General features: G+C 42.4%; 2 protein-coding genes across 7 annotated transcripts in view; both read right to left on the bottom strand.

Annotated features, from left to right (window-relative positions):
* The window catches only part of KIF23 (kinesin family member 23), a 35,858-nt gene extending 35,569 nt beyond the window's left edge, over positions 1–289 (bottom strand). For all 4 annotated transcript variants that reach the window (XM_011940324.1, XM_011940323.1, XM_011940322.1 and 1 more), the window contains exon 1: positions 59–289. Coding sequence is in view for 3 of the 4 variants with exons in the window: in XM_011940323.1 (XP_011795713.1) it covers positions 59–69 (11 nt within the window). In the remaining variant the exon portion in view is untranslated. The remainder of the gene's footprint in view (positions 1–58) is intronic.
* A 7,145-nt stretch (positions 290–7,434) lies between these two features.
* The window catches only part of PAQR5 (progestin and adipoQ receptor family member V), a 68,355-nt gene continuing 64,106 nt past the window's right edge, over positions 7,435–11,683 (bottom strand). For 2 of the 3 annotated variants that reach the window (XM_011940326.1, XM_011940327.1), the window contains one exon: positions 9,532–10,542. In XM_011940326.1, the coding sequence (XP_011795716.1) occupies positions 10,301–10,542 (242 nt within the window). In that variant the 3' untranslated portion in view covers positions 9,532–10,300. Of the gene's footprint in view, positions 10,543–11,683 lie in introns of all 3 variants that reach the window. The other variant, XM_011940325.1, reaches the window with a different exon arrangement.

The raw sequence follows: 11,683 nt of genomic DNA on the forward strand, positions 1-11,683 counted from the left end.
GCCCCGCGGCCCCGGCCCCCGTCCGCCCTCCCTCCCTGCTCGGTGGCCTCGTACTCACGCTGACTTCATGGCAGTAGGCTCCACGCCGCCCAAACGCGCGCACGGGACGGCGAGCTGGCGAAGACTGCGGGACGTTAGAACCGGCAGGAGGAACAGGGACTCCGCGGCTAAAGCGCGGTGCTCTACGAAGCCGGGGGCGACGCTAAGAGCCCAGGTGAGCTCCCGCCTGGCGCATTTCAAACGGGCCAATCAGCGCCCGTCCGCAGGGAGCGGCAGGACCTCCGAGGAAGTGAGTGCGCTACCGGAAGTGGCGTTTGTCTCCTAGGCGACCGACGCTGAAAGGGCGGCGAAGTTGTGTGTCAGGGCTGGAGGGAGATCTTGAGGTATGGTATTTAAACTCTTCCGCCTTGCGATGAGGATATTGAGGGTTTCTTTTCCTCCATCACAAGAAGTTCAATGGAGGGGCCTTTCCAGCGTTGATTCAGAGGTCGGAATGTCGTTCTGGTGAGAAGTGTATTCCTGTGCTGTGCCCTGCTCCGAGTCTCAGGCTCCCTCTGTCTGCCTTCCAAGTCACCACATTATCTTGGCTTCTTTTCTCTCTCTGATTCAACTTTCCTGGGTTTCCCTCCAGCTCTGTCCTATATATATGTACATTATTTTATCAAATCTTTTTTTTTCCTTTTTTATTTTTTGAGATGGAGTTGCCCTGTCGCCCAGGCTGCAGTCTTCAGCTCACCTCAGCAACCTTCGCCTCCCAGGTTCAAGCAATTCTCCTGCCTCAGCCTCCCAAGTAGCTGGGATTACAGGTGCGCACCACCACGCCCAGCTAATTTTTGTATTTTTAGTAGAGATGAGGTTTCACCATATTGGCCAGGGTGGTCTGGAACTCCTGACTTCAGGTGATCCGCCTACCTTGGCCTCCCAAAGTGCTGGGATTACAGGCGTGAGCCACCGCGCCCAGCCTATTTTATCAAATCTTGATTGTGTTTGATCCTTGCCTTACGGAGATGAATAAAATTTGGTCTTTACCCTTGACCTTGACCAACTAAAGGTTGCCCTTTAGAACCTACTCTCTTGCCTTAGATGAACTGATTCTATATCACTTCAGTCTTTGACCCTAAGCCGATGACTATCAAATACACATCTACACCTGGGCTCTCAGGGAATTCTAGCCCCTTCTCAACTTCCTAAAGGACCACAGCACTGGTAAGGATAGTCACAATTTAATATCCTTGGCCCATATCGTTGGTGCTCAGGAAACAACACCCCAAAGTGTGGCTCTTTGGCACACTGAGTGCTTTGAACTAAAGAAGATTGAAAGTGCCTCAGAGAAGCCTTAAAAGCAAAGTCTCTCTCTGACTTTCTCCTGCCTTCTTGTCTCCTACCCCTCTGTGTCTCCTAAAGCAAATAATAGAAATCAGAATTTCTGTTCCCCAAGGCGGGTCATGGAAACTAGAACCCCTTTTCACCCAAGCAAGCCAGAAACATTATTCTACCAAAAACCTAGAAATATTAATCTAGCCTTCCCCCACCTTTTTGTGTAAGAGCTGGCCATAAAGAAATTCTTTGATGTACCTTGTCATAAGACCCTCGTTCCAAAAGGGTCTTGCCCTACATTCAGGAAGAAGGAAAGCTACACAGAGAGGCCAAGAAGAATCTGAACAGACAGGACTTGCTGGGTTCCTCCTTCAGACTGTTACCATTAGATCATACTCCTTTTGTCCAATCACATTTCTACACAGCTGTCCATTCTTCATCTCATGTAAGCATAAAAATGGACAGCTTTCCCTGGGTCTTTGGGTCTTCATTTCTGAAGGCACTTATACCACATGAAGCTGTGATTCAATAAGTTATCCATTTATCTTGTTAACCTGTCTTTTGTTATGGTAATGTCAGCTGTGACCGTTAAGATGGGTAAAGAAAAGTATCACACCTTTTCCACCCCTACATTGCACATTAGGATGGTTCCAATGTTTGCTATTACAGATACAGCTATAGTGAATAAACTTGGAAATTTATACAATGCAGGTAAATATGTAGGACACATTTCTAGAAACAGAATTGCTGAGTCAAAGTATACACATGTGTAACATTTCACAGATACTGCAAATTGTTCTCCATAAGCTGTCCAAATGTACACTCCCACCAGCCTGTATGAGAGTGCCTATTTCTCCACAATTCTCAAAGTGTTATCAAACTTTTCAGTAGATATCAATCTATTGATATCTGTTATCAACTGGTGAGAAAAAACATGTAGTTACATTTTTCATTTATTTTCAGATAAATGATGTTGTCTGTTCATATATTTAAGAGCCCTTTTGATTCCTTTTCTGAACTGTGTTCATATTCTTTGCCTCTTTGTTCTATCGGTTGTTAGTTTTTCTTAATGAGTTGTGAAAGTTCTTATATTAAAAAAAATTGGTCCTCATCCAAAATACAAGTTTAAATATTTTTATTGTTCACATTTAGGTTATTTTTATTTGTATATGTTTTGTGGCAGCTTAGAAAAAATTTCAAGTAGACAGATTTATCTGTCTTTTATGGCTTCTGTTTTGTGTCATACTAGAAAAATACATCCATTCTGAGTTTTTTATTTTATTCCCCATTTTTTGTTTCCTAGTGCTTTTATCACTTTGCTGCTTATGTGGAAGTCTTTGAATCATTAGGACTTTGTTGTCAAGCTAGAGTTTGTTATTTTGTTTGTTTGTTTGTTTTGTTTTGTTTTTTGAGGTGGAGTCTCTGTCACCCAGCCTGGAGTGCAGTGGCACAATCTTGGCTCACTGCAACTTCCACCTCTGGGGTTCAAGCGATTCTCCTACCTCGGCCTCCCGAGTAGCTAGGACTACAGGTGTGTGCCACCATGCCCGGCTAATTTTTTTGTGTTTTTAGTAGAGATGGGGTTTCACCATGCTGGCCAGGCTAGTCTCGAACTCGTGACCTCAAGTGATCCATCTGCCTCGGCCTCCCAAAGAGCTGGGATTACAGGCCTGAGCCACCGCGCCTGGCCTAGAGTTTGGAATGTTTATCATTGCGGAATTGGGCTTGGTTGCTGACTACTTATCTCCTAGTTGCTCTTCAGTTTAGCTTCTACCTCAGACTCTCCATTGGACCTTTTGTCACCAAAATTACCACTTCCTCGAAGCTAAATCTAATTGACCATTGTCTGTCTTGACTTCTTAACAACACTAAAAGATGTTGCCCATTCCTTTCTTCCCATGCCTTTATTTTTTCTCCTAGCTGTCTAGCCCTTCTTTCTCAGTCTCCTTTGTGAGTTCTTTTTTTCTCCCTTAAATGTTGTGGTTCAGGGTTTAGAGCTGGTCACTAGGTGTACCTTCTCCCTAGGCACTCTCAAGCACTCATATGGCTTCATATACCATTCATGTTTGCTCTTCTGAGGTCCAGAGCCATATATCCAACTGTCTTCTGGATTCTCCACTTTGATATCCCACAAGCATCTCACACCTAACACATTCTAATCTCTTCTCCCAAACTTGCTGCCTCTCAGTGGATGGCATCTGCCAAGCCAGAGTCTAAGGCACCATTTTTGGCTTTTCTGTCTTCTTCTGTCTCAATATTCAATCACTAAATCTTAACAGTTCTACATACTAAGTAGCCAAACCTCCAAACCGCTCCACTTTTCTCCATCTCCTTGGCCACCATCATCATCTCTTGTCTAATGAAGACAGCAGTGTCCTAACAGGCCTCTCTGCTGCCACCTTCCAATCCAGTTTCCATTTTGCTCACCTCTAAATCACAGATCTGACTATGTCACACACCTGTATGAAACTCTGCAGTGCTTCCCCATTGTTGGAGACCCACCACAGGGCCCTGAGGTGCTTCCTCTGGGGCTCATCACCCATCACTGCCCCGTCCCCTCCAGTCATGTTGAACTGCAGTGCCCTGAACACGCTGGGCTCACATGCCATTCTCTGTGCTGTCACGCTCTTCTCCCTCCTTTCCTCTGACAATGCCTTGCCTTTACTTCTCTGCAGATCTGCTAGCTACCCTGCTGTGGATACTGGGCCCCGTGGTACAGCCCTCACGCCCCCAAAACTGCCCTTTCCCACTCACTGCACCTGTTGACTTGTTTCAGCACTCACATTCCAATTGGCAGTCACTGTTCATTCCTGTCTCCTCTACTGGCTTATCCCCACAGCCTCACTAGATGGCATTGTTGCATGCCCAGTGCCTAGCAGCACAGGTGCCCCATACATGGCTTGAGGGGATGAATGAATCATCCCTTCAAAGAACACTCCAGTTGAGGACCCAGTTACACCGCACCACCTCCAGCTTCTCTTCAGGTCAGTTTCTTCTTCCTCCCTCACTTCTGTATTAAAGCTCTCTGGCTTATTAATTTCCTTAAAACTACCAAATGATTACATCATTTCTCTATTCAAAATAGCAAAGGGCTCCCTGTAGTCATTAAAAGATTTGCATTTTACTGTAGAATTAGAGATCCAGAGCAGGAGTGAGGGTAGGAGGGTGGGGAGAGGAGAACTGAGGGGCTTTTTTCTTTCTAAAGTCAAGTATTTTAGGTATAATTTATATACAGTAAAACAGACCCTTTTTAGTTGTATTGTTCTATGTATTTGACAAATATATAGTGTGCTGTAACCACATCAAATGTATATTTCCATCACAGTGGAAAATTCTCTGTGCTGCCCCTACTCCCAGGCCTTGGCAGCCACTTTTCTGATTTTCTTCCCTATACTTTTGCCTTTTCCAGCATGTCTTTTCTTTCACTCAGCATAATGCTTTGATATTCAACAACATGTTGCGTGTACCAGTAATTTGTTCCCTTTTTGTTGCTGAGTCTATTCCACTGTGTGAATGCAGGACAATTTATTCATTCACCAGTTGGACATTTAGATTGTTTCTACTTTCTGGAGATTATGAAACTGGTAAAATTATTTGTGTAAAAGTCTTTATGTCGGTGTATTTCTCTTAGGTGGGATTGTGGGTCTTATGGTAAGTTTAACTTTATTAGAAACTATTAAATTGGACCAGGAGAGTCTTATCCAAATCATTGAAGAGGGGCTGACACTACACAAATTTGAAACCATATATTAATCCAAACACCCAGACAAGCAAGTCCAGCTGTGGGAACCGAGTAAACACCAATGACCAGAAATTGCTGAAGCCCAGTGTGTTTGAGGGGAGGCAGTAAAATGGAGACAGCACTGCCTTGGGAGCCTGGATATGCTGCACACACTGTTCCCTCCCAGGGCCTGCTGGTCACTCAGTGGCCTTGGAAACATTGTCTCAGGTTCCCAGGCCATGAATCTCTCTCACCAGGCCATTTGTAAAATGGATGATTAGATGTTAATGTTTACATACACAAAACACAAATTAATAAAATCAACGTGTGTGTGTGTGTGTGTGTGTGTGTGTGTTGGGGGGTTGGGGGACTGTAAAATTTACAGAAAAAGAAACAAATGACTTGAACTATATTTCAAATAAATAACATACACAGAAAGGGGTAAAAACCCCAGATAACTGTGACTATTTAGAATCAAGCTTGCCCTCAGGCTCAAGACAAAAAAAAAAACTTGAAACGTGTTGAATTCTAATTAGTAGGCACTGATATTAGTTGATAATTCTGAAACAACATTCTGTACATTCTAGGGTTGAGCAAATAAAATGTATTATGGGCTGCGTGAGGTGGCTCGTGCCTGTAATCCCAGCATGCTGGGAAGCTGAGGCAGGTCTATCACCTGAGGTCAGGAGTTCGAGACCAGCCTGGCCAACATGATGAAACCGTGTCTCTACTAAAAATACAAAAATTAGCCAGGCATTGTGGCACGTGCCTGTAATCCCAGCTACTCAAGAGGCTGAGGCAGAAGAATTGCTTGAACACGGGAGGCAGAGGTTGCAGTGAGCCAACGTCGTGCCACAGCTCTCCAGCCCGGGCAACAGAGTGAGACTTCGTCTCAAAAAAAAAAAATTAAAAATAATAAAATAAACCGTATTGTGGCTAACGGGAGTTAGGTTTCTCACTGTTGGAAAAGGAGGGGAAGGAGAAAAGGTGAAAAGTAGAAAACTACCTGGGAATTCTTTGCACTATTTTGCAACATTTTTCTAAGTCTGAAATTGTGTTTAAAAATGGTTGGACTATATCAGTGCCTCTAAACTCCCTTATATTAAAAATTACCTACAGTTTTAGCTAAAAATGTGAAACTACAGGATCCCCTCCCCCACTGTGGGTAGTCTGTGTCAGTACGTTTGGGCCTGAGAATCTGCATTATACATCATCAGACAAATTTTAAGAGGGCTGAATTAAATGATCTTTGAGGGCCTTTCCTTCTGTGTTCTGGAGGAGGCAAAAAAGTTCAGCCTGTTTCAGAAATCTGTTGCTTAGCATTAAGAGAATGAGTGTGGCAACTGTCTGAAGTTCATTTCTTACGAGTTGACACATTCCATACAAGTACCAAGAGACATAGGAAAGCCCTACAGGCAATTTCTCAAGGGAAAAAAAAATCAGGCAAATCTCAGAATTCTTCAAAAGTCAAGTCATCCAGGTATCTTCTGGAGTTAACATCCTTCCGGTAGAACAAGTACCTGCCAGCCTTGGGACCCCTCTACTTAGCTCAACCTGCAGTGCCTTCCCCCGACAAGCTGACAAGACTGGCTCCTTTATGCCCATCAAGTCTTCTTCAAATGTCAGCTTATCAGAGTGACCATCAATTCACATGCCCTACTAGACTTAGTTTCTTTACAACACTTATTATCTGGATTCATCTATACATCTTGTCTGCCTGCCCAACCAGAACACTAGCCTCTTTGGGGAGGGACAGTATAGATTTTTTTCATTTGTGTATCCCCAGTTCCTAGGACAGTGGCCATTCTATACATCCTAAGCACTAACTATTCATTGAATGATTTACTGATGTACATGTGTACAGGGATCTGTTTCTCATGGTGAATGAACACGCAGTGTGGTAGATAAAACATAACCAAATTAAGTGGCAAACAGGATGACTTTATGATAATAAATAAATTCTGTTTATTTTTTTTCTCTCACATAGTTCAAGAAAACCAGACATTAGCGTAAGTTGGAGAACATCTGAGTTTGAAAACAGGTCTTTGCCTTAATGGATTGTTGACTAGAAAATCAGAGGCTGACATTCAAATAATATGTTTTGAAGTGTTGTACAACACTTCCAGAAAGACTTCAGCAGACCAAATATTTAAACCGCTCTATACTCAGAAGGCCTCTAAATTTCCCACAACATCCTACCAACAATTACAAATTCTTTTTTTTTTTTTTTTTCCAGCAGGGTCTCACCCTGTTGCACAGTCTGGAGTGCAATGGTGCAATCATAGCTCACTGCAGCATCCAACTCCTGGGTTCAGGCAATCCTCCCACATCACCCTCCACAGTAGCTAGGACCACAGGTATGCACCACCACAGCCAGCTAGTTTTAAAATTTTTTAATAGAGACAGTGTCTGGCTCTATTGTCCAGGCTGGTTCCAAACCCCTAGGCTCTAGCAGTTCTCCGACTTCAGCCTCCCAAAGTGCTGGGATTACAGGCATGAGCTGCTGCATCCAGCTACAGATTAATTCATTCATTCGTTCTTTCTTTATTTTAAGACTAGTCAAGTGCAGTAGTGAGAAGAGGGGAAGAGTAGAACAAGGAGCTTGATCTATAACTGACTGTGAACAATTGAGCTAACTCACTACCTTCAGACCAGCCAAAAATTCATTTCTTTAGAAAAGAGATGAGAATTACTTTCTAAAAACCAAGCAATGGAACCCCTTCAATGGGTAAGGGAGGTAAAGTTAACTGAATGGCCTTATTCATACACATTCAAGTTTTATCACAGTTGTAAGGTCTGGTAAATTTTAGAGTAGCGCTTCTTAAGGGGAGTGAGGAGAGGTACATTCCATTAGGAATGTGCCACCCTCCCCACCATAGCCTTTTTTGAGACAATGCCATGGTGAGCAATTGTTACCAATGGGAATGTGTCACATCTCTTAAGTGTAGTGAGACGCTTTTTAAAAATTGAGACCCGTTCCAGTGAGGTCTTTAGCTGAACCCCTGCCAACCTTTTAGACTTTCTGAAATGGCTTGGATGAAATTATACTCACATTAGACATCTAATGCCTATTACTTAATACTTAATAATAATTAATATATTTGAACCCTTTCTCATTTTGCAGTGGAAACTTTCTCATTTTGCAGCTGCAAACTGTTGTAAAATTCTGATTTATAACACTGTCCCCAAAAGTATATAATGGGACTAAAGTTTACCAAACTTATTATAAATGTTATGAAACATTGGATGTTATTCTGTTGATTTAACATTTCATTTTCATCATTAATCATGTGAAAAAGCAACATAAGCAAAGATTAAATAATCTAAAAATCCTTCAAATTGATCACTCATTACTTCATTTCTTACTGAGCTAAACATTATTTTGTTATCTATAAAGTAGAGAATTTAAAACACTGTATGTATTTGGCATTACTAGAAAGGGGTATTTAAACTTTGTACCTATTTTTGCCATAAAATTTAAGTTACAGTAAGATGAAATGGAAGCTCATGGCCCTGTTGATGTGGAATTCCACTAATAATGTCAGATTGTTGCCAAGAAAACAAATTTTGTCATGCAGCTTGCAATTAATGTACCAAAAATTTACCAGCCCATACAATGTTATCATCTGCCTTCCCCAGATAATAAAGTAAACAGATAATAAAACTAATGAAATCATATTTCTTGACCACTCTCATCCAATATAAATTGTTACTTGTCCTTAGAGGATTAGACAGTGAGCTATTTACAAGGCCATTCAAATGTCTGGGCTAGTTAATGGTAGAGGCAGTAGTCTAAGATGTGGGGTATTCCTGGGTCAGCAAAAAGGATCTTGCATTGTGAGGAAGGCCCCCTAAGTAATTACCAAGTGCAGATCAGGGTTTGATGGGCCTCTGTCAAAAGTTGTTTTGCATCCGCATTTCTGTGTTCCCTGAAAACACCATGAAATACTGAACTTTAATCAGTAATACAACAAATGAGAAAATGCTCAGTGTTTTAGAACTATTAAGAGCACAAAACTCTGGAACATAAAATGGGGGGTATGCCTTAGTTGGTGAGTTGCTAAAACTTGAGATCAGGCAAAGCGAAGCTGATAGGTCCAATGCCTTCTGGAATGTGTAACACCAGCGGTTCTTCAAGTTTGGCCTCTGGCCCTCCTGTATTAGAGCCATCTGGGAGACTTGCTCCAGTGCAGATCTCCTCTACAAAACCTACATTTAACCTAGTGAAGCAGAACCCCCTGGTTTTCCCCAGGAGTCTGCATTTGTCACAAGCTTACTAGATGTTTCTGATTCACAGTAAAGCTTGAGAACATTATATGTGACCACCCCACTGGCAAGGTCATTAACATCTTATGCATATGGATACCAAATTTTGCAATATATTTGAAATCCTGAAGCAATATCAAATGTATGACGTCCCCAAATATAGCAATTTCCATTGGTTTAAAAGGTGGCAGATGAACACAACCAATTGGGATTAACTCAGTCAATTCTTATAGTTTAACACATTTTACCTGCACCAAATAATACTTTGCAGATCAAACTGGCAACCAGAAAACAGCATAACAGAACACATGACACCTTGCTGTGGATTTTTAAGAAAAAACCTGACAAATTCCAAATCCATAATGACATTGAGAACTTGCACTTTGAAGGCAGAATGGACTTGTGGGAAGAGAGGACTCCCCTTCTGTTCTCCCTTCACTAGGGGGAGAAGGGAAGAAGGTCTCTCCCCAAACAGCTCTCTTCATTCTGGAATGTTTTCCCAGTCCCCAAGGCGCTCAGTGACCAACTTCCTTTCTCAGGTCCTCCCAGTGACTGACCTGGCTCATTCTCCCGAAGTAGTCGACAGGCCACTACGAGAGCTCTTGAGAGAAGCTTTGTGACATGAAATTCATCAAATGAAGCAAGATTCATTTTTAAAGAATATTACAAAGCTCCAGGGTAATATGCTTAATCCAATTGTTTAAATAGAATTAAAAGCTCCATTTTAAGTAAATTTAAAATTAATGAAATATCAATGGTTTGCCTTAACAAGGACTTGCTTGAACCATGTTCTCCTTTTAAAATCACACACACAGAACCAGTGTACATTTGGAGAAATTTCCCCAGCTGAATACCTTTTTGACATGAATTCATTCAAAAGACACCAACCATTATGAATATTGTAGGCCATGATAAGCTGTAACCGCCTCTGGCTTGTGGTGGTTAGGGTGTTGCAGCTTTATGTTGACATTTGGCATGAAAAGCTTATGGTCTGAGTCATGTTTCTTTTTTGTGTAATTCTGGCTTGGGAATCCGATACAGAGCAGCTGAGAAATAAATTATGTTGCTGAGGCTGAAGATGATGCACAAAAGTATGGCTCCGGCTATGTGAGAGAAAGAGAAGGGCTTGGAGGTGGCTAGGAGCCATTCCTTCCTCAGAGTCTTGTCCAGAAGTATGGCCTCCATCTGCATATGCGTGGCCAGGATCACACACACATGAAACAGCTGGTGACTGTGACCTATGGCAAACACAAAAGGCTGTCAGGATCAGCAATGAAAAGGAGTGAGTACTGATACATGCTATGGCATGTATGCTAAAAATGATGCTAAGTGAAAGAAACCAGACAGGAGACCACATATTATATGAAATCTTCAGAATATGCAAATCCATAAAGACAGAGAGTAGATTAGTGGCTGCCTCAAGCGGGGTGAGAATAGGGATTAACAGTGCATGGGTCTGATGGAGGGGATGAAAATGTTCTAAAACTGATATATGGTGAATTTACTGAAAATATCATTAAACTGTATACTTGACATTGGGGAATTATTGAATATGTGATATACATCTTAATAAATTTATTTTTAAGAAGCAATATGGGAAAAATAAAAGGCCCATCAGAGAAAACCAAATCCAAATTCTTTTTTAAAACAACTATCCACCAGTCTTATTTTTCAGATGAAAAAATTAGGCACCAAAGGTCATCTCTGGCGAGCCAGCACTGATCAGCTCAGAGTTTCATTCAATGCTAGGGGAGAAGCTGGCTGAATTTTCTGTTGGCCACTAACCAAGTGGACCTCTCCCTACTGCCAGTTAGTCACAGATATGACCAGGATTCTTCCTCGCCAATGCCATGCTGGACCCAGCTTACATGGTGCTCATCACAGAGCCTGGGAGCACAGTAGAGTGTAGTGGGAGTGACAGGGACAGAGACATGCTGGGTGGTTGGTGGTTGGCGAGGAAACAAGTCCAATGCCTAGGGTCAGGGGGCAGCTTTGGGGGACAACACTCAGACCCCAGGAGTAAGGAGGAGATCACATGTGTCATGGGCTGAATGATGTCCCTGAAAAATACATGTGCTGAAGTCTACCCCCAGAATGAGACCGTATTTGCAGACAGGATCTTTAGAGAAATAATAGGTAAAAATGAAGTCTCTATGATGGGCCTAATCCACTGTGACTGGTGTCCTTATAAGAAAAGGAGGTTAGGCCAGGCGCGGTGGCTCATGTCTGTAATCCCAGCACTCTGGGAGGCTGAGGTGGGCAGATGACGAGGTCAGGAGATCAAGACCATTCTGGCTAACATAATGAAACCCCATCTCTACTAAAAATACAAAAATTAGCCAGGCATGGTGGCGGGCACCTGTAATCCCAGCTACTCAG

This window comes from Colobus angolensis, unplaced genomic scaffold (assembly GCF_000951035.1).
Source record: "Colobus angolensis palliatus isolate OR3802 unplaced genomic scaffold, Cang.pa_1.0 Scaffold19, whole genome shotgun sequence".
NCBI classification, from domain to species: Eukaryota; Metazoa; Chordata; class Mammalia; order Primates; family Cercopithecidae; genus Colobus; species Colobus angolensis.